This window comes from Hippocampus guttulatus, chromosome 11, assembly GCF_054856545.1.
Source record: "Hippocampus guttulatus isolate MCC_2025c chromosome 11, RoL_Hgut_1.0, whole genome shotgun sequence".
NCBI lineage: Eukaryota > Metazoa > Chordata > Actinopteri > Syngnathiformes > Syngnathidae > Hippocampus > Hippocampus guttulatus.
In genome coordinates, this window is record NC_141271.1 from 13756027 (window position 1) to 13779055 (window position 23029).

The 23029-nt window shown below is 42.9% G+C and overlaps 1 protein-coding gene across 1 annotated transcript in view; it reads left to right on the top strand.

The window, feature by feature from the left end:
* Window positions 1-1246: 1246 nt before the first annotated feature.
* myo16 (myosin XVI) overlaps window positions 1247-23029 on the top strand; it is a 76268-nt gene continuing 54485 nt past the window's right edge. Inside the window, exons 1-7 of the mRNA XM_086123482.1 lie at window positions 1247-1592; window positions 6447-6704; window positions 10359-10429; window positions 11251-11394; window positions 20091-20199; window positions 21667-21791; window positions 21879-22004. Coding sequence (XP_085979608.1) covers window positions 1544-1592; window positions 6447-6704; window positions 10359-10429; window positions 11251-11394; window positions 20091-20199; window positions 21667-21791; window positions 21879-22004 — 882 coding nt within the window. The 5' untranslated portion in view covers window positions 1247-1543. The remainder of the gene's footprint in view (window positions 1593-6446; window positions 6705-10358; window positions 10430-11250; window positions 11395-20090; window positions 20200-21666; window positions 21792-21878; window positions 22005-23029) is intronic.

The following is a 23029-nucleotide window of genomic DNA, read 5'->3' on the forward strand; positions in this document are numbered from 1 at the left end:
TGAATACCGTAATATGAATGAATAAAGACTCACCGCTGCACACCTAAAGGAATAATGATAATCATGATAGCTCGGCTGATAGCTCCACCTTCATTTTGTTTTGAAGAAGATAAAAATAAATTCTTTCTTTTCAATTTGTGTTTCACTCGTCTGATTTCTCTGCAGGCGGTGAGGGTTCAGTTCCTACTCAGTAACCTGCGAATGTGAGTGTGAATGGCCGTCTGACTGTCTGTATGTGACCAGTGATTGACGAGCAAGCAGTCCAGGGTTTCGGCTACTTTTTGCCCAATGTCAGCTAGGATAAGCTCCAGCAAGACAAGAGATGGATTCATAAATATAATTTTGTTCGTGATATAGGCATTTTGTTGTACTAGGCAGCATTTTCGTACAAGATGAAGTTTCCGTTATCCAGCAAAAAGTAACATATGCCGCTCCTTCTATTTCGTGCCTTTAATGCCACTGTATATGTTGTGTTTCTAAAATAGACTTTTTGGGGGGGAGGGGGGGGGGGGGGATTCTGCCTGACGTTGTCACCCTCCTGCATGCGAATTATCTTTTGAAACGCAAAGCTTCCCCCATTCATTCCCATGTGAATGCGGCCAAGAGCTTGACCTACAGACACACCGACATGACACGGCACTGACTCACACACAGGAAGTTCAAAGTGTGTGCACTATGCGTGTGTTCGTGGAGGCGCCCTGGCCACAAACTACACACGTATTTGGAAGGGACACTTACCCATTCCGATCCATTTGCGGCTAGTTTAAGACTGACTGACACGCTCTTAACCTGTCAGTGCAGCCAACAGCCGCACTGCAGCAGCTTCTCTCTCTCTCTCTCTCTCTTTCATTCTTTACAATACACTCCCAACACACACACACACATTTCTCTCCATAGGATCTCCTTTTTATTCCTCTTCCCCCTTGGTAAAGCAACATTTTCTCCATTCTTATCGCCTGCATGACCTTGCTTGTCCCCCCACATCTGTCTTTATGAGGTCAGGAGTCCCATTTAAAAGAATGAAATTCATTAAATGCACCCCCGCTCTTACAAAAACGCACCCACTTGCACACACACACGCACACACTCACTCACTCTTCGTTTTGTGCGTGAGTCACAGTGCTGGATAAGGGAACCGGCATGTGTAGATGTGGAGCTGAAGAGCATTGCGTCATCGGGGGTGTGTTGAGCGGGAGGTGGGCCGAGCCTCCTGTCAATCAGTGACGCGCGGGACACGTGTGACGGTCATGGCTGGGGAAGATGCTGCGCCGCGGCTCTTTGGCTGCAGGCGAAGCGCTTGAGGAGGCAGCTCACTTGCTGGATGTCGCCGTGAGAGTGTGTGTGAGTGTGCGCGTGTTTGTGTGTGTGCGTGTGTGTGATGCGCACACAGGGAGGACAGTTTTTGGGGGGGACATCTGTCGGAAGTCAGATGAATAATGCATCCAGTTTGAGCTGGAACCTGTAGCTGCTGATTGGGACTCCTCCTTGACCGGCTTCGGCGTTGTCCTGCCCGACAGATTTTTTTTTTTTTTTTGCCGAACTGATGGACTCCTATAACTGTAAAATGTCTCACTACCATTTCATCAAATGCTGTAAGTAACCCATCCTTATTGGTGCACATGTAGGTTGACACGACAGTAATTTTGCATGCTCTGAAATCCAAGTATTTGCAAACCATCCAAACTTCAAATGTGTCTTTCCTGTGTGGGTGTGAGCTGCAGGGAAATGCTGCAGATGTGTGTGCGTGTGTGTGTGTGCGCGCGCGTGCGTGCGTGAAGTTGACCGGCGAATTGCGGCAGGTAGCAGCGGGGAAAGCGGTGAATGACTGGGGTTTCTTTTTCACACAAGAGCAGACCGCTTGAGAGGGAAAACGGTTGACCGGAGTGAGATTTCGACAAGTACTGAGAAGACAAGGGATGGAAAGTCAAATTGACATACGGCCAAGATGTGCCGTGGGTACTGGGAAATGTTGCAGGGGGATCAGGCTCCGCAAATCCTTAAAGTACATCTCTGCATCAACATATATCAAGTGTGCGCTCTTGAGCAGTGGCTGCCCGTGTTATTAGCTGCAGCCGGCATGAAATGTTTCACATTCAATCAATGACTGATAGCCAGCGGAATGAGAAAGTAGAAGCTGCTTTTTTTTTCCCTTTCACCTTCCATCAGATGCCTGTCCTTCTCCTCCCCTTCACATTTCTGCTGTCTGGGTACAATTCATACATGCACTTCTACTCGTCTCATTCGATTCAACCATGCATAGGTTTTAGGATTTTTGAGGGGGAGAATGACCTTGAGATTATTTGGTTTCACCAGCAAGTTCTAGTTCTTGGTAGAAAGAAAAGTGGAATATATTTTGATTGACTGAGTGTGTCGTGATTTTGACAGATTTCTTTCTTTCTTTTTTAATGGGGGGAGCCAGTAATGTATCATTTCCATTGTCAGTCCCCTTTGCATCCTTTTGCGACAATGTTATATCTAAGTGTATTATTATCAACACTGGGAAATAACAGAAGCGTACAAAATGCAGCATACGAGGGCTTCTGACTTACACGGCAGCTTCTACTGCACTTTTCCTAAATGTAAAGCCGCCTTGGGATCTCACATACTGTTTACTCTTGGAACATGGTGTGCACAATGATCATAGATAGTGAGCCACATGCTGCTTCACCAAATACAAGGACATAATTGTATCGCATGATTTGAATGTAGCAGTGTCCATTATTTAGTATAAGTTGTAGTTTTAGTCAAAGTTGTAATGTTGACTACCTTGAGTTTCTCTCTCTCTCTCAACTTGGATTTATCCCAGCGATTATCCCAGACATTAGTGGAGTAATAAAATAAAAATTGATCTTGCATCATTAAGCAACAATTCCAAAACTAAATATGCTTGTGAGTTGCAGCTATTTTTTTCCACTTGGGGTGACCATCCCTATGTTCTATGGATGTGTGTGGCTTTAAAAGGTGGGCCTGGCCTGGTGAGTGATATGGGAGGCAGCAAATGAGAGTGCAGTGTTGGCTCATGCTAGCTCAGGTTAGCGGCTGGCTAATTAGCCAGTCCGCGCACTGAGTCCTTGCCTGTCATATGTGGCCCTGCAGCTGGTGTGTGAATACATCGCTTATTACGAATTCATTTTGTTCAGTTTTCTCAGTTAAGCGACTGAAAATGCGCAGGCGACCGTGTCTATTTTTGATCAACTGTGGGGCAATATGTTCGAAACTCGCCGTGGAAGGATTTGTGAATGAATGACCACTACAGCTTCTCCTATTAACATCATATATTGGTTTCCTCTCTTGAAATTTTGCGCCCTCTGAAAAAAAAATGGCACCCAGACTCCCCACACCCTCCACGCAACACCACCACCAGAGCGCAAGATAATGTTCTGTCCCTGAAGTGTTAGTTAGTATCCTCGTTCAGTTACTGAATGTCTTAACCGTGAGCGATGTTTGCTGCCATGAAGCATCCTTCATTAACAAAGACATTTTTATGACTTGATTTCAATAAATTTACCAGACCCTGCTTAGCAGACTATTCAACCCCCCCCCCCCCCCCCGCCTCCCTCCAAGGCAACCACGTAAATGCACGGCGCAATGTGACGTCCGTCATGTGCCGCGAATAAATGCCGCCGATACCACAGCAGCCTTGAGTGCGGGGTGACGGTGTGAAGGACGTGCAGTGAGTGTGCAAGTCAAAGAAATGATGATTGTCAGTGTGTCAGGTAGTTGAGGAGACAACCACAATCAGCTCGGGTAGCCCCTTTTCTGGAAATCACACTGCAATTTGGATTAGTATATACATTGATATATATCTCAGTCCATTTTGACCAAAAGTACCAGAAACTTTTAGGTCTTGCTACTAAAAGAGTCTGAGTTTTCGCCACAACCTGAAATTAGGTTGACGGTGTGATACCTTGAAACAGCAATCGGAACCACATAAATTCTCGTTGATCTGTGTTTCATGCACGATGTATTCCAGGACACTGGTTGATGAGAATCATTCATTAGATCGCCAAATTGTCCTGGAACCTGTTTACCATGGTTGAGGTGAATTTATGGTTGAGTCACATCATGACACCAGAAAGAAAAAATTGATAATAGGTCCCAATTTTGGCATTTTCACATTGGGGTGTACTCACGTCTGTTGCCAGCTGTTTGGATATTCATGGCAGTGTGTGGTGAGTTGTTTTGAGGGGACAGTTGTGCCATTCATTTGTCTTAACTCATTCAGTACCAGCCAATTCTGGACCAAGTCTCAAAAGACGTTTAAGAACGTCTTTGGGAGTGAATGAATTAATCATATATAAGGCATGTAGTGTAAGGGATGTACTTATTTTTGAGTGACATGTGCATACAGATTTTTTTTTTTTGTTGTTAAGCAATTTAAATGTCACTGTCCTACTCGTGTCTAAATCATTAGAATCAACATTTAGCTCACTGCCAAATTCATTCGTAAATGTTCCCTTTGATGAAGACATGAAGAAATGTATTTTTTTTTTACTTTAATTCAGATGGTTTATGGGACCATCAATTCCAGATTATATTTTGTAATGAAGTGTGTGAAGAAGTACAGGATGGATTGTAAAATATTGAATTTTCGATGATGATTGAACCGTAGTACTGACCAAGGCGGCACAGGCTTGCTGATCCTTAAGAGTTTCTTCTATCTTTCTTGGTGGAACAGATGGAAAGTACTGATTAAAGCGTCCCCTAAGTTAGGATCTAGGTCCCTGACATATGAGCATGCTGTAGCTGCCCGTTACTTTAAATGTGTGACTTTTATTTCTGATATGTTGTTGGGAAAGAGGTACTATAGCTGGAAGACAGCTACAGTGATGAGCCAGTGGGAATGACGACATCAGCGTTGAGCCTTATATCGCCTGCAGCGTATAATGGATGCTGCCTCATCATGAATTGTTCATAGAGGGCATGATGGATCTGTTTTTTTTTTCATGTTTGTTGAAGTGTCACCAGTTTCTCAAGAAGTGGTGACATCAGACCAGTGTCAGTATGATATTTTATTTCTCAGTCAGTCCTATGTCAGGACTGCGACCATATTTACTTCCGTAAACATACTGTGCCACATGACTTTGTGTTTTTTGTAACTGAGAAGAATTGGCTGAGACTGAAACGGTACGTTTAATAGCTCAGTGGTGTCTCAACAATAATCCTTCCACCTGACAAGTAGAGTGATGGGTGGGGTGCGGGGGGTGCATATGACAGACTAACAGAAAGAGATGAGATATTGAGACCCGGACACATCAAAGCTGAACAGTGAAGACAAATGTCCTGCAGGTGGGGTGAATTTAGGCAAGATCAATGGATAAATGCATACCTGTCAACTTTCCGGAGCGCCAACCTGTATAAACTACCAAAAAAATCCTTATAAAGAGCAAAAAATCCTTATAACATACCAAAGCATTTTATATGTCAAAATAACGGCAGAAAAAACCCCACAAACTTTTCAATTATATTTATTGTAGATCTCCATAATACAATGTCTGGTTAATGTCTAATCATCATTCTACTTAATGGCATTACTGTGTTCAGAGTTGTATTCCTGCGTTACTTTTTTTCACCAACTCCAAATCATTTGGAGTTGGTGAAAAAACCCCCCGGAAATTTTCAGAATCCGTATGATTTGTGCGATACGGCCATATATACGTAAGATTCGCCACAAAATCCGTATGAACTATGGCTAAACCGTATGAGTTGACAGGTATGTAAATGTCCAGACATAAAGCCAAACAGGACCACCAAGTAGGGTCTGGGATATCTTATTTGGCCTTTACGCTGGATGGGACCCAAAACTGTCAAATTGTAAGCACCTTGAAAAGCAATCACCTTTAGTTAATGAATTTTGATCCCATTCGCCGTATTAAATTTCATCCGAAAACAACACTTCTATTGTGCCCCAGACAAAACAAACCATGCAATATCATTTAGATGTTCACCGAGCTGAAGTCTCATGAGATGAATTGCAGGGTGGTTTGAACTCTCTGATTATATAATTTCCTCAACATTTGAATGTAGATATTTCCATCCATCCATTTTCCGATCCGCTTATCCTCACAAGGGTCGCGGGGGTACTGGAGCCTATCCCGACAGTAGGCGGGGGACACCCTGAACCAATGTTGCAATTTGTCATGCTAGACATCACTTGTTCAGTTTTGTAGCTTCAGCTGTTCATATTTCGGGAGCGCGCTGCTGTTTCTTGATCTCAGGCTGTTTGGCTAAAGTCTACCGAGAGACTGACAAAGCACTGTTCGGATATGACAGATGACAAGCAACAATGCTGCCGACGGGCGAAACAGATGCAACTGTGCTTTGTGTTATTAGCTCAGTGGCTATCAAAGTGCATTCAAGTAAACCCTAAAGTCAAGTGTTTTATTCCGATTGACTCGCCTCTGTTGCTCACGGGAGCATAATGTTGTGTTTTCTCTTGTCGCCAGGTTGTTTCCAGCTATGTAACGCCTTTCGTCAGAACATGGAGATCGACCAGTGTCTGCTGGAGTCTCTGCCCATCGGCCAGCGCCAGCGGCTGGTCAAGAAAATGCGCTGTGACCAAATCAGGGCGTACTACGAGCGGGAGAAGAGCTTTCAGCAGCGCCAGCAAGGTGGAGTCAAGGTGCATCGCAAGAAGCAGCAAGTCCGCTTTAGCCTTGCCGATGTCCTACAGGACGCCATCATCCGCTACGATGACAAAGAAGGTGCGTCTATGGACAGATTACCGTGTGTACGGTGCAAACACCGGTTTACAACAGCTTTCAAACACTGGGCTACTATCTCTCTGTGAACAGATGCTAGCTTTTGGCACACTTTCAATGACAGCAATACAGTTGTAGAGTTGGTGCTGCGCCGAGACACTGTCAAATAAATCAACTTGTTGGAGGGAAAAGTACCATTTACTATAGAATTCGGTATATCGAGCACACCGGTATGCAAGCCTCACCCACCAAATAAATAAATCATATAGAGCCGTACACATGATACCGCCCCCTCTTTGTGCACGTCTTAGCCTGCAAAGTAAACAAAAGCTGTTCTAATTATTTCCACCGAGGTAAAAGAATATATTATTCTGAGTACTGTTGAATGTTTTATTTGTATATAACTTCTGCGTTTGTGTTAAAGTAAACGTTTTTTGGATCGTTTCCGCAAATGCCATGCTAATTTTCGTTTCGCGCAACAGCTATACTTGCTAAAAACTCAACCTCTTTGCCGTTGTCCTATTCATCAGTGCTGATATCAGGTCATCGCCGTAACTAAAAACATGAGCCGCATTCTTATTCTACGAGGCCACTCCACCTTGGGATTGGCATTTTTCATTTAGACCAAAAAAAAAAAGTGCATCTGTCATTGTTCATCACATCTATTGACGACAGGGTGGCGGGAGAATTTCCCTCTTGCAGAAATGTAATCAAGTTTACCCTTGGATGGTTTTACTCCCTGTGTATAATATAGAAACTGCACTCTCCTCTCGTAAAGACAAATAAAAGAATAAGAGGTAGTCACTGTACTTCATAAATTTGAAATGAAATAACAAAGCCGCATCATTTTAAAGGACAGTGTCCCAGGGAGAAAGAAAGGACCACGGACTTGAAGCGGTTTCTTTCGGCCCGCAAAGTCGCCGGATGCTAAAGAGGCTCTTTGGCTAATAAGAGAAGTGGCAGCAATCTGTCACAAGGTCAACGTGTTCACCTCCGCTGTCTCGCTGCCAATGAGTTTGGTCGAGGTCTCTGTGAGCAGCAGCTGCTGGGCTGTTGCAGCAGTCCGACTGAAAGCCAGGCTCCTTTATAAGGTGTTGCATGATGCTACGTTATCACATAAATGGATCACTTCATTAAGAAATATCTCACCATGCCATGTATTTTGAAAGGTTTATGTCCATAAGAAAATACGTTTGCATGATCTATAGTGCTTGAAAAATGAACAGCCGGCACTATAAATCCAAACTGTGAGACCGTTGGAGCCAGTCAGAACCAAATGTAAGTTTTAATTCGCTTGAACTAATCATTCTTTCTTTCTTCTTTCTTTCTCTCTCTTTTTTTCTTTTAAACCACTGTAAGACATCAATGTAAACCTTAACTTGGCAATATTCAACACTACACTGCTGCCTTGGGATACCCTCCTGACCAGTAAATTATTGAAAACATCAACATGGGCGAACCATTTAGGTCGAACAGAAAAACTTGAAAGCATCATGATCTTGAGCCATTTCCTTCGTGATTTGTCGTTTCACCATTGAGGCAAACCTGGGCGTCATATATCACAATTTACAACATCCTGACAAGACTTCTTTAGTATTCCCCGCTCTTCTTACGTCCTAGGAAGGTTTTTACCCACATAGTCGTTTTTTTGTCCTCCTCCTGCACAGAGTATTAGCGTGTGCCTTGCACCATCCCCAAGAGGAATATGTGATTATTTATGGACCGTTTCCCCACATAACATGCATGTTTTAAGATAAGAGGAAATGTATAAACAGAGGGTGCCTCGCAGTTATTGTGCTAGATGGGGCTAAAAGAGTAATTAAGGAGATTTGCATTTGTGGCTGATTAACGATGCATGACGAACTGAATCGCTTCATTAGAAAGCCGACCCCGACAACAGGATGTATCAGCGCTGACTTCCTATTTGTGACTGATGCAAGGCGCTCCTCTTGGTGCAAATTGATTGCTCGAGATTTGATCAGATTTCAATATCGTCCAAAATAATTGAAGGTGTTTTTCCTGCTGTCGACATGTCCAGTACTGAAAGAGACAAAACACAAACAAACAAAAGAAAAAAGACTAAGCAGGGAAATAAAATGACAAATTCTCTATCACTGTGTCTCATTAGCGGGGGGGTAATTTACCGGTTCGTCATTTGTCATCCGTCAGTGCTTTGCTCGTCACTCCCTGCCCCCCCCCCATCTTTCCTCAGTGTCCGTCAGTGACGGACTGAAGGACATTCTGTCAGTATTGACAGAATGCCCACCTCTGCTCATGACAGGTTATGTAATCCTGTCAAATCCAAGAAAAAAAAACCCTCCAGTAATCGTTTCCTATTCTGTATATTCCATAAATCCTGCTTGTGTCTTGTCTGCTTAAAAGTTGCTCCTCGCGCATCTCAGCCATTATACAGGAAAGCCAAAGCATTATGTATTCCCTAGTATCTTGTTAAATCTTCTATGAGCCCTAATTGGGCGAGTCAGAGTCCGGAACCTTTCCAGATTTAAAAGAGATGAAGGATAATTACCGTGATTGACTTCACTCTTCAATTTCTATTCAACAATATTAGATGTCAGTGGCCAAGTAGACAAATGAGGAAGTCATCTTTGTGCAGGGTGCTACGTGTGTGGTGCATGGACTTTGTACATCATTATTTTACCCTTAGTGTATATTAGGACAATTCAGTAAGTTATTTTTAGACCCCTTTGTACATTTTTAATTTTAAGTGTTCATTTTACCGAGACATTTATGGACAACTGCATGCTTCCAGGCAGCACGATTGGATTGCGATTAGCACTTCTGCCTCACAATTGAGAGGCACTGTGTGAAGTTTGCATTTTCCCATAAGTATGCATCTTGTGTTTATTGAAAACGACATTGTTTAAAAAAGGCGTGCACGTGAGTGGTTATGAGAGATTAGAAGCCGTTGTTGCTGCAAACGGGGTGACTCCTTAAGTGATATGGCCAGGTGTCCCAATACTTTTGTCCTCTCTGTGAATATGTACAGTATTACTGTACACAATGACTAATGAGGCTGAACTTGTCTAATAAAGTAATGAGCCTTTAAATGACTTTCAGACGGTCAATCACAGTTGGAATTAGTGGCAGACTAATTGACCCCATCCTCAGAACTGACTTGGCTTACTTTTAAGTATGTGCATGGGTGTGCACGTGTATGTGTGAAGGAGTTTCGGGCATTGTTTCAGATTTGTGAACTATTCCAGGGTTAGCACAGCTGGCTCGCAGTCGTGAGGTTCCTGTGTGGAGTTTGCATGTTGTCCGCATTCTTGTGTGGGTGTTCTTCAGGTACTCTGCCTTCCTTCCTCGTTTTAAAAACATGCATGTTAGTTGAAGATTCTAAATTGCGCAAAGGTGTGAATGTGAGTCTGTATTTTTTCCAAATATTTTCCGTCGATTGACGGATGACCCGTCTAAGGTGTACGCTGCCTATTGCCCAAAGTTAGCTGGGATAGACTCCACCTGACCCATGACCCGAATGAGGACAAGCATTATCGAAATGGATGGATGAAGAGTTAGCATCGATCCAGTGTTCACTATTGATTGTCCTTATCGCCCCGGTGCTACATTTGTGTCCATTTGTGACGTTTTTGTGTTTGTTGTGAATGTAAATCACAGGCGTTGCTCCTGTTGTTTCAGTGCTGCGTCTCCTGAAGGAGGGAACTGACCCCAACACCCCAATTTCCTCTGGGGGATCCTTGCTACACTTGGTAGGCAACACACACAAATGCGGCACGGCATATCTCACAGCTGCATGCGACATAATAATGATGATGATGTATGTACCACTTCACTGGAGTTTGTCTTGCATGCGACCGTTTTAACCGCCAATGAATTTTAACCACGAAACAAAATAAGCGGTGCTTTGGTCTGGGAAGATTGCTTTTGTGTGAACAGCATGATTAACACTTGTGCAGATAAACCTGTATAAAAACACGCTGGAAATGAGTTACGAGCTTAGTCAAATGACATTTTTGGAGTCAAGGGATCACCCCGTTTACCGCGATGCATCGAAATCGAAACCGCATGACCAATGAGCAACCAAACAGTGGTTCATCCATATTCAAGTCAAGTCGACTTTATTGTCAAATGCGCTCTATGGTCAGCATACAGCACAGATGAAATTTCTTTACTCGCAACCACAGGAGAGAGAGAGGAGCCGCTGCGGGTGCCCGCGCCGGCATCAACAAAACAGTTAAGAAAAAGACAAAACAATACAACATAACATAAAAGACACAGATAGTCGTGCAATATTGGAACCCCGGTTGACCAGGTATTTAAAAAAAAAACTAACTAACCAAAACCCCCCTCTCATAGTTCTTGGTTTTGCCAATGCTTCAATAGCAGATAGAGCCATAGCTATGCCATGTACCCAGCAGTATAACAGAGGCACAAAAGGATTAACGAAACCGCTCGTCCCAAGATAGTTGTCTGCATTGTGTAGGTGTACGCTTTGCGCTACAAGCCCACTTGAATCGACAACTCCTTATATCGAGTGCATCAGAACGATATCCTGCCAAACATTTCGCAGTGCGCTCGTCATAACAACGTGCTGGCGGCGGAGGTGCTGCTGGAGCGAGGCCTGAACGTCAACCTGCAGGACGAAGACCTGTGGACGGCTCTGCATGTAGCATGCGTGTGCGACCATGCCGACATGGTGCTGCTTTTGCTTCTGGTGAGAGACACACACACACACACACGACGCGCGTGCCAGTACAAAGAAGAGGAGAACAGACTTCGATAATCGCATGCCATCAGACACTCACATAATAACAGCATGCATGGGCAAGCATTACTAATTCAAGCGTGAAAGGTGCAATTTGTTTTCTCTTAGAATTGGACGGTGTACAGGTTCTATATTTGGAACGACACAAGTGTAATAAATAATTTGAGGGTTTTGGAAGGCGTCGGTCGAAGACACAGCGATCCTATCGGACAAACCAAGCTCAGCTGAGGATACTGTATTTCCTCAATTAGTAGCCGTTTTGGCAATGTTTCCAATGCTACTGTAATAAATAAAAACAAGAAAAAATAAACAATAAAAAGGAGAGATTGTACAGAGCAAATACCTGAACTATTCACAGAGCTCTAGCATACATTATATAGTATACACCAGCTGACGGCTCACACATCCTAAACATTGAGCTGCCTCTTGAACACAAACATTCATCTTTTTTTTTTTTTTACAGCACCTTGGAACAGGACATTAAAAATAACCTTGGTGTAACCAGCCACATGTTGCTTCACCACGTCTAAACACAAATGCAGTATTACGAGGTCGCATTTAGCACTCTGAGCTGGTAAATATCCTTTAAAGTGTCTGTTCCGTGAATAAATGCCATGCCCTGACTCATAGTCAAGTGTGTGATCTACTTCAGACAAATGAACCCCTCCCTCAAATAAATGCATCCCTTTTCCTCTTGGGGAACTCTCATCATGTCACTTGATAGACATCACACAAAGATTTTAAAGAGGACCGCAAGTAAAAACATTTCTTTGCAATATATTTGATTTGCTCCCACTCATCTAGACACGCTATTCTGATTAATATTGCAATGGTGGGATAAAAATGAAGCAGATGTATTGCAAAGAAAGTTTTTGACTTGACTTTCCGCTGCTGAATTCTGTTGCCAATCAAAACAGCAGCCCGTGTCTTAGATGAGAGTCTTACTAATAATGCTCTCAAGGCGTTCCCCACGCAGTTTTCATGAATATTTTTGATGGTGAACGTTCCAGAAAACTCTGACGTGATCGCCCCACAATGTTGTTTCTGCCCTGGCTCTTCAAACGTTGTGGCATCTCTCAGTTCGTCATTTTTAGTAAAAATGCATACAGATAAATGCCTACACCGAATACATCCTGCTCCCCATTTGCAATCGAGTAAATACAGTAAACGCCTCCGCACAGTACTAGCAAATACATTTTGCCATCAAAGAGATGCGGATTCGAGCTCTTTTTTTTGATTAGGTCCTAAAAGAGAACAGGGCCATCTGCACGGGAGGGCAAATAAGACACTCAGCTCAGTCACGTTATGTTGATGAGACCCGTAGAGGCGTGTCACCCGGCTGGAGCTAAACTCCTTTACAGCTTGGCTGTGTTGATTGACTGTATGTGGCAATGTGGAGGTTCCACTGAGGCGCTGCTTTCCGAAGGTTGACATGCTCACTGCGGTGGGTCTGTCAGCATCTGCCCCCCCCCACCCCCCGCCCTTGCAGGATCCTTCACTTCCTCTTAATGCCTGCCATCCATTTAATGTAAGCCTCCTTCTGATGGATGGCTTTTCCCGATAAACATTTGGGAGGGTATTACTGAAATAAGTTGTTTTAAATTTACAGCAATTGATAATATCTATAAAAAAAATTCTTTATCACAAATAGAAATATGCTCATGTTCAAAATGTTCAAAAAATGTCAAGGTCAAACTATGGCCATCATAGAACTTTTATGGGTCCTGTTTCTATGCCCACCGCCAGTTTTGCACAAAGTGCAGTCTAACGATAGACATAAGTGGAATTTTATTTCTTTTGGTGTTTTCTAGACGGTCGTAGGTAGAGAGGGGCGTCTGCGCCATTGTGGGAGGGAACACAGCCGACTTGCTTGTCATCCAATGGAAGCAGCTCCCCTCATTGCCTTTAATTTGCCCCTCATTGCTTTCTACCGCCTTTATTACCGATTTGTCTTACTGTTTATTGTGCATGTTAAATTGCTCCATGTACAGCACTTTGTATGCAGCGATGGCTGTTTGAAAGTGCTCTATAAATACTGTTGACTTGACTTAATTTCAGCGCAGGAGATTTGCATGGTAGAAGGACTCACTTGAGTATATGGAGGAGATCGGCGCGCATGAAGTACATTTAAAAGAAAGTAAAAGATCTCCACTTGCTGAAGACGTAAAGTTGGCTGCTGTGGAGTGGACACTTAGACACCCTTGTACTCCTGATCGCCACTCCATGTGTGACAAAACCACACCCTCTACCCATTTAGGATGATGATAGTAATAATAATAATTCATCAATGAATTGATTTCTACAATGAATCAGAGGGACCGATGTTTGGTGTTGTCATATTTAGGAATGACATGATCACATACGTCTGCGGAGCTCATAATCTGTCTGCCTGCACCTTGAACAAATCCACCAAAATCTCATTACCTTGCCTGCGCCATTTCTTAGACCTGTTGGTCTAAATTGTAATCTTCTTTCTGTCTCCAAGTTGTCAGGTGCGCCGGATATATTCCAGCCATCTCAGCTTCTATGTGGGTGTAAATGTGCGAACCAAACATGTAGAGCTGTTTAAGCACAAGAAAGTTGCCGGACCAAGAGGCATCTGTTTTTGAGAACTGAAAGAGTGGCATGATTTTTGACAATTTCTATTCCTCATTTTATGTACTTGGTGATTTTTTTTTTTAAAACATTCAAAATTGGACTTGAAGGAAAAGTTAGGCTATGATACTTGAAAAGTCCTAGCACAAAGTCGTCAATGGACTTGAAAGGACTTTGAACACGAGACCTCAAACCTACTGATTTGTTCCTCAAAAATGTCCACTGAGCATCAAGAGGGCTTTTTGAGCAGGTAAGCCAAAGGCCTTCCGAACGAAATGTGTAAAAATAGTCTTGGCTTAACTCCATTTCCGATGCAGATGCAATATCCTTTTTCATCTGCTCGTTTATTTTGCACTCCAGTCATGCAGCTGCTGCCTTATTGGTGCCGTAAGTGGGGGGCGCTTTCCACAGAATATGATGGCTTTCCATTTTAATGAGAAGTGGAAATGTGGCCTCACTCGATGTGCCCGATTAGCCGCCTTATCTTTAAATGCCACCGAAAGAAATTGCGTCTTACTCATGGACTATTTGTCTTTTGCTCCTCACAGTCCTTCCTTCATCAATGCTTCCTTCATTGAAGCAGTGTGACTTTTGCTGATGAACAAAATTCCAGGATTTTCCCCTCTCTATCCCCCGATTGCCGCTTTCATCACCAACCGGATTCCAAGAATATTCCCACATATGTTCTTTGCTCCTGCTCTGGTTCTGGTAATTAACGGAAAATTCTGAGACGGCATGCATTGGTACTGTGGTTCTCTGATTGGAGCTTCACCCCTTTAAATATTTACAAAATCTTTAGCGATCTTGTGATTCGCCAAGCGATCTTGTGATTCGCAGGAGACATGTACGGTTCTAAAATGTTATTTCGTATCGTCATCCACCGGTGGGGAGTTTTGGAATCGACCCACTTTCCCTGCTTGTGACGGATGCATTTGGAACGTGTGCATTTGCCAGTCTTTTGAAGTTTGTGGCTAACGGCGAACCCCCGGCTCCCTTGAGCTCAGCTTTGTATGTCTGTCTGTAGATAAAGTCGCTAGGTTTGCCTTGCAGTCGCATGGAGGGGGATCTGCTTGGAGTTAATGACGTAACACATTTGTTTCACTTATTTATTCAGTTTTTGTTCAGCGATGCAGTCAAGGGATCCTGACTCACCGCATAACGGTCGCCACATGAGTTGTTTGGCTTGACGACCAATTTATAGGCAAGCTCGTTCACATCTGAACTCAACAAATACACTTTAGGCGGGGCTAAAAAAAAAAAAGTGGCTCGCTATGTGTGTGGGGATCAAGTACAATATTTGCATTTGTTCTACCTCTTGGTCATTTGGCGGGAATGAAATGAGTCAAGCACGTTACATGACAGCTTATGTAAAACATCTTGCACTCGTTTCCAATTTAAAAATATTCCAAGGTGTCTTAATAACGTGTGTGACCCAAGGGTCAATAATTACAGCTGTTCTGTAGCTGAAATTAGCCTGCGTTGAGACGAAAGCAACGTCTCGTGCAAAAGAGCCACTTCTCATTTGCTCCAACTGCTGGGCTATGGCTTTTGTAACCGTGACGACTAGGTGCAGAGCGAGGGGTTGGTTACTTGTTGCAAAGTCACAAAACTCCACACTGCGCATTACACACGAAACCCACAAAAGACTATTGTGATTAATTATTTCCATTCATAGAGACAGCACTTGAGTACCGATCTGCTGAATTACACCCATGTATGCAGCAGCAGATGTTTGACGCTTGTTGGAGATCAAATCCTGATCCACACATCCACTTTCTGATCTGTGTTATCCTCACAAGGGTCGCAGGGCGTGCTATAGCCTGTCCCAGCTGTCTTCGGGCAGTAGGCGGGGGCCACCTGAACCGGTTGCCAGCCAGTCACAGGGCGCACAGAGACGAACAGCCATCCGCGCTCACACTCACACCGAGGGACAATTTGGAGCGTTCAATCAGCCTGCCGTGCATGTTTCTGGAATGTGGGAGGAAACCGGAGTACCCGAAGAAAACCCACGCAGGCCCGGGGAGCACATGCAAACTCCACACAGGAAGGCCAGAGCTGGAATCGAACCCGGTACCACTGCACTGTGAAGTCGACGTGCTAACCAAATCCTGATTTTTAAAATATTTTAAAGATGATTCCCACATTTATGAAATTTAATAACCAGGTTTAAAAAAACACACACACACAAAATAAACAAACAGTACCGCCTTTTTAAAAATGTTGCATCTCATCGCTGCCAAGCTGAAATTTGCCAAACTATGGTCAGTTGAATCATGTCTCAAAAAGCGATATTTACAGGTCCCCTCACATTCTCTTCATTTCACAAATTGTTGATGGATTTAAAGTGAGACTTAATCTTTTAACTGTCTTGAACACAGATTCATACTGATACTGTCTGTGTCATAATTCCACCCTTTCCTCAATTCTTGAGAGCATTACATTGCCTCAAATTCAAAAATCTGGACGTTTTTTAGACAATAGCGAGTGAAAATAATTTGGTTCTATTCTACTCGACAGTGCCGATATGTAAAGCAGTTAGCAATATAAATGCTTCAAGGGGAGTCAACTACCGTTATTATTAATGCTGCAGCGGTCACAGTATACACAAATAGCCGTTATCTAGAGGAGGGAATAACTTTTAATTGAATAGCTATCCAGATAAGTAACCACTAAACAGAAGTGTGACTTCCATCTCCGAAACAACATGCGGTTCATCATATTGACATGGTGAGCCGCACCAGGTCAGGAGTCAACTTGTTAACCTCCCCGCCGTCTGCGGGGCTGCTTGCCGACGCCAACTCATTCATATCTGTCATCGCTTATCATTCCGGCGCAGACACATGACTAATTCCTCCGCGTCCACAGGCCACTTGTCATAATTCCCCCGCCGCCATCTGCGTCGCCTGGCCTCGTGGCGCTTTGTGCCGCATTGAAAGAGTAGCTATTTCTTTTGTGGCGGCGCCGTAACTCTCCAGAGAGAGTCAAGCCATTTTACACATCATATTCTCACCAGACATATTGGGTACACCGCAACCATACCAGCAAACACAATTTCGAGGTTACCAACGGCTCCCTCAGTTTCCTTGTCTTTTTTAAAATTTGTGTGTGATATTCTAATGCCATGCCCTGACTCATACTCAGTGACACGCTAAGCTCAGCGGCCACTTGCGTCTGAGAGCGTCCTGTTTGCAGCATCACAATGGCAAGATCCATTGTTAGGTGTCGTCTTGGTCTCATGATGTCAACGTGTGAACATCGTATTGAAGACACCAGCTGTAATTGAACCAGCACGTTTATCGGTCGATTCAAGGATCAAAAACACCCATTGGGAATTTTGCCGTTAAAACTCTTCGTTAGAGGACAGCAACTTGTGCAAAAAGTACTGAAACATTCCACAGTTGGACATGTGCATTCAAAAGCTTAAAGAAGGTCACATTGAGCTCATTTGTAAAGGTTTGAATGCATTTTAGGTTCGTCCTGAAATGTCATTTGAAAGCCAAATATCCATTTTGTGTGTAGTTACACTATTTATAACACGGTGTTCTGGATAAAAATTGTATGTTACTTCAACCACAAAATGAAATTCATGTATCTGTATCTATATCTTTCCGATAGCCAATGCTCACAGCAAAAACATGACGAAACAAAATCTTATGAAAATCAAATCTAAAAAAAAAATCAGATCATGATAGTTTTTCTTAAGCTAAAATAATGCCTGCAACTCCTGTAAACGATTTCACTCACCATTAATCATTTAGTACCAGCCAATTCTGGACGAAGTCTGAAAAGACGTTTAAAAACGTCTTTGGGGGTGAATGAGTTAAGCAGTCACCATATTTTGTTAAGTTTGGTTTTCATTATTAGTGTCGTAAATAAATGGCTTTTATTTTCTTTATGTACTGTAACGTGTACCTTATGGCAATCCATGATATAGTTTATTCAGTTTGCAGAGGAACCAGGTTTTAAATGGCCTTTTTTTATTTTTATTTTTTTACTTACTTGTTGACGGACGACATACAAATCCTCCTGTCTGAGGTGTCAAATTTGGATCTAGAAAGTAAAAACCCAGCCACAGTTTGTCTTTAGCCATAGGTTCTTCTTTTCAAGAGCTCGTTTACCTGCCGGGTGAGTAGAAGATAAGAGAATTTGGATTTTGGCTCATGAAGTGTGCATTTTATTTGCATTTGTACTACTGCGCTGTTTACTGTCACAGCTCATTCCGAAATCATTTCATCACGCAATATACTGCAAATGTGAAAGTTTATGTGGCACGGGGAGTATACACTGTATCCATTGTTAAGTGTCAAGGGATCGCGCCGTCCAGCTAGACTCCCATTGATGGATATTAGGCCCGGAGGCGAATGGTGTGGGTTTGCTTTACGGCCCACCCAGCGCCACAAACACTCACAAGCGCACAAAAGGCAGACGAGCCGAGCAGTCGGTTTTATGAGGAGGGTGATTGGTGTTTGCCGGGGCGTCAAGCACAAAACTAAAGAGACATATTGTCGGTTGATATTGAATCCTAGTTAGAAGAGTGGTGGTGCTTGGAGAATTTTTCCTCCAGAATTGCTTTTGTTAACCCTCATAAGTCAGCAAAATTGGTTGACCCAGCTCAGTGAGTGTTGCAACGGTTCTCTGACGATAAAGCGACGCCATTACACTTGCTTTATCCGTAATATCTCTTGGCGCGGCTTGTGTCAAAAACTGTTTGTTTGGAAATTTGCAATTCCATTTTTTTTTTTGCTTATAAAACAAGTCTCTGATGCATGATTCAAAGAGGACTTTTGCTTTGAGGAGGTTTTCAGCCCTTTCCTTAATGGACACAATTCGTAAATCTCTTTCATGATGCATGACTCAGTGATTATGATTCAGTTAGCTGGGTATGCCCAATAAAAGTACTCACTTAGGGAGCCCCCCCCCCCGCCCTCTCTCCCTCCCCCCACCCCCCATTACCGTGATCAGACCTGGTCCAGCGATGATCATTCCTACCGCTTGCCTTTTAATGTTCTTGTCAAACAACCGATTCATGCGGCGGTGTGTAACAATGTATATTATTTTTACTGCTTAAACATGAAAATAACGTCCACATTTTGCATCATTCATGCATATTACGTTAGTTTAATAGCTAATGAGGACAACCAAAGCGATGCAATTTATCAAAACCACATTGCCAGTCGTTAATGGCGCCCGAAGAGAGGGCGTGCTAGAAAATCATTCCAGTCTAATCCTTATCGCGTAAACACAAACACACATTCATCTTCTCACCTAACGTAACATTAACCCTGAATTTTTTATATTTAATGAGATCCTCAGCTTGTGTGAGCTCTTCTCCTATCAGGTAAAAATGAAGATACAGTTCGACTACCAAGGTCAAACAGAATTCACGTCAGGATGCTTGTTGTTTTTGTTTTTTGTTGATTTCTTGACACATTTTTTATACAGGAAATAATAGAAGGACAAAGGGGTGCAAGTATCACCCACTTGAAAACTCCATGTGTACGTTCTTAACGACGGTACAAGTATGGTACAAAATAAGCTAAAATAATATTGAAAGTAAAATTGAAAACAATGAAAAAGTCCATTCATCCATTATCATTTCTCATAACAAATTTTCCCGACTCGGTGATAACGTACATTCAGGGCATGAATGCTGTTAGCCTTCACCCACAGGAAGAAAAAAAAAAGCGTTTAACAATATATTTATGTTTTATATATCTCTGCCTCAATACCACTTTTTCATATCCGATACCGAAGAAGGAAAACACAATGACGACAGCTCTGTCGGGTTCTGCTAAGGTGATCAAAACACCGGCACGTAGCAAACACGGCGACAGCTCGGCTGTGCGATTGCATGTCGCGTAATGTGAAGTTGAGGTTATATCATGTCGTTTGTGAGCCTATGGGTTGGATCACACCTGTTCTAATAAAATAAATCCATTACCGATCCAGTCATTTTTGATTTGAGCTATTCCACTGTAATTTCATAGAATTGATCCTGACAAATGTCGCCTGCTAAAACTAACCTCATGTTATTTCTTGTTCCGCGAAAGGGTGGGGTGAACGTTCTGCTGCAGGACGTCGACGGGAACGTTCCTCTGGACTATGCCTCTGAGGGAACCGAGAGCCGCTATATTCTGCAAAAACACCTGGAGGAAAACGGTAGAAGACATCTGCTGCTTTTATTTGCTTTTCACCTCAGACTAAAGGGCAAACATTCCCCAGTCTGACACATTTGCACATTTTAGAGTCAAAAGCAGGTGTGGGTGGCATGTGGCCCATGGGCAAAATAACGGCCCGCTGAGGAGTAACATGATGAAAAGTCCTGTGATACTTGATAGTGTCATCGCCACACAAACAAAAAATTCAACAAAGATTGAGGGCCATATTTTGGTAGACGGGCACTCGGCGTACAAAACGAGCGCATCTTCATTTTTGTGTGGGGAAAGTCAAGCATGTTTTTAAATTTTTGTTTGATTTAGTGTAAAAATATAATAAAAGTAACCATAATAAAATAAACCGATTTCTATACACAGAGAATTAACTGTAATTGAAATATAATTTTACATATCTGACATTTTATTTTGTCACCCATGAATGACCAAGCCCATCTGTTTGTGTAAAAAAAAAAAAAAAAAAAAATCAGTTTGATAACTTCAGTCAAAATTGTCAACCCCCCCCCCCAAAAAAAACAAAACAAAAAACATGTTGGCCAGAATTGCACTCATGATTACAGTGAAAGTTAGAGCAGCAGACGTTGTAGTTCATGGGGCATTGCGATTAGCATTTACAGACAGCTTTAGCGAGCATTTTAAGGACTTTAATGCAGTCTTTTTTTTGTTGGTTTGTTTGTTTTGTTTTACATATACTGTACCCTCAAGGGCTAAATGTGGTTAGAAACATGTACAGCATGTAATGATCCTCTGTAGGCCTACCATAAAGCTACATGTGACAAGACCACAAACCCTTCAAGAGTTAAGTGCAACCTCCAAGCACACGTGCACGCACGCACACTCACACAAACCATGTCCGTCTCTGCAATGAGCCCCGGCCATTTACAGTAATTTATGGCTACTTCACTCAAGCTTTTGTTCGCCAAGCCCCGAAGTGATCACATCTGTGCTGCAGTTTTCAACCCCCCCCCCCCCCCCCCCCCCTCACCACTACCACCACACCACCACAACCACCATGCAACACATGGCATGCTGGGCCTCTGTTGCTATGGAAACTTCGCTTTATGACAAAAACTACCCATGTGCAGTACTTTCTATCTCATGTAATTGCTCGCGGGTTATACACTATATTTAGTTACAATAAAAATTTGGAGTTAGCCATGTGATCGGAATGTAGCTTGAAACAAAAAAAAAAAAAGTGAATAAAACCAATTGATGATGTCTGAAACTAATTACTGTTCTTATGGGAAGGACATTAACTCTACTTTTCCTCACTGATCAGCTGGTAGGAATCACATGATATTTCCCGTTTATAGTAGGCGTGTGGTGTCCACTGATTGTCATTCAACCCTTGTTCCTGCAAACTTCTTTCATCTCCGCCGTTTGTCGGATACTACTTATTTTTGGTGAGCATTTCTTTTTTTTTTTTAAAGGTCTACTTGTTTTTGTATGACAGGTGTGGATGTGTCTTCTATGCATAGCATGAGGACACAGAGGCCCAACGGCATGCTATCCGATATTCGACAGCTTGTAGCCGCAGGGGCGGATCTCAATCAGCCCAATGACGAGGGGGTGACCTTGGTAAGTGTCTTTCATGTATCCGGTCTACTTTTTTTTGTTTTGGCTTGTTTGGACCTAACTCATTAAACCTGTCCGGCCTTTTAAAAGCTTCACATTGCATGTGCCAGTGGCTATCGGGATGTGGCGACTGTGCTGTTAGAAAACGGGGCAGATCCTCATCCTGTGGCCCACAACTTTTGGACACCTCTTCATCTGGCTGCCAAATATGGACAGGTAAAATAATAATAATAATAATCTGGATTTTTGCATGAGATTCCTTACTGTGCAAGTGCTATTGATCAAGTGGCATTGCAGTAATGGGGGGAAGTATTGATGGATTGTTCCCGGTGACGAACTGGCCTGCAGTCACTCTGCACAATTTCTGATAAACGGCTCCCTTTGTCTCCATTGATCCCCCATCTGCATCGCTTATGGATTCGGGATTGCATTTTAGATTAGCTTTTTCTTGGTCTCCTGAAGAAGGAGAGGACATTTTTGCAAAGTCGCGGAGGAAAGCTGATTTGATCTGATGCTATGAAGTGGAAGAAGCGGATTACATTGAAGTACTGCGCACTCATCGTGATTTTTGTAATTACATTTCTGTGCTTTGGGTTTGTCTGCTGACAAAGAGAATATATGCATATTTAGAATCACTCCCAACTTTAGTTTCGTCTTGCCAAAAAAGCACATTTTTGTCCTTCATATTATGAATGACAAGATGGTAGACTTTGCCAAAAGAGAAATTGGTACATTTTCTTCGTAAAATGCAACCAAAGACTGAAAAGATTCTGATCCTCAAACTTTTGTACTTTTTACCGTACCATCCATCCATCCATCCATCCAATTTCTATAGTACTCATTGGAGTCATGCTGGAGCTGGAGCTTACCCCAGGTGATTTTGGGGAGAAATATATACCATGGGCTGGTCATCAACCAGTCGCAGGGTTCTGCGACTTAATCTACTTAATCTAAAGTACTTAATCTAAAAGTCACCTCCACTCTGATAATCCAATCATCTATTTTCTATGCCGCTTATCCTCATCGGGTTTGCGGGTATGCTGGAGCCTTCGCGCAAGAGGTGGCCTACACCCTGGACAACCAACCAAACCAACTATCCCAACATCTTATTTATTCAGCATGCAATTTTAGAACTCCTGAACAATGTGCAATCTCTAAGTGAACACACAACTGAGCAGCCACTATTTGAGGTCTTAGTAAATCGGGTCCTTATTGGTGCCACGTGACATCATGGCTGCCAC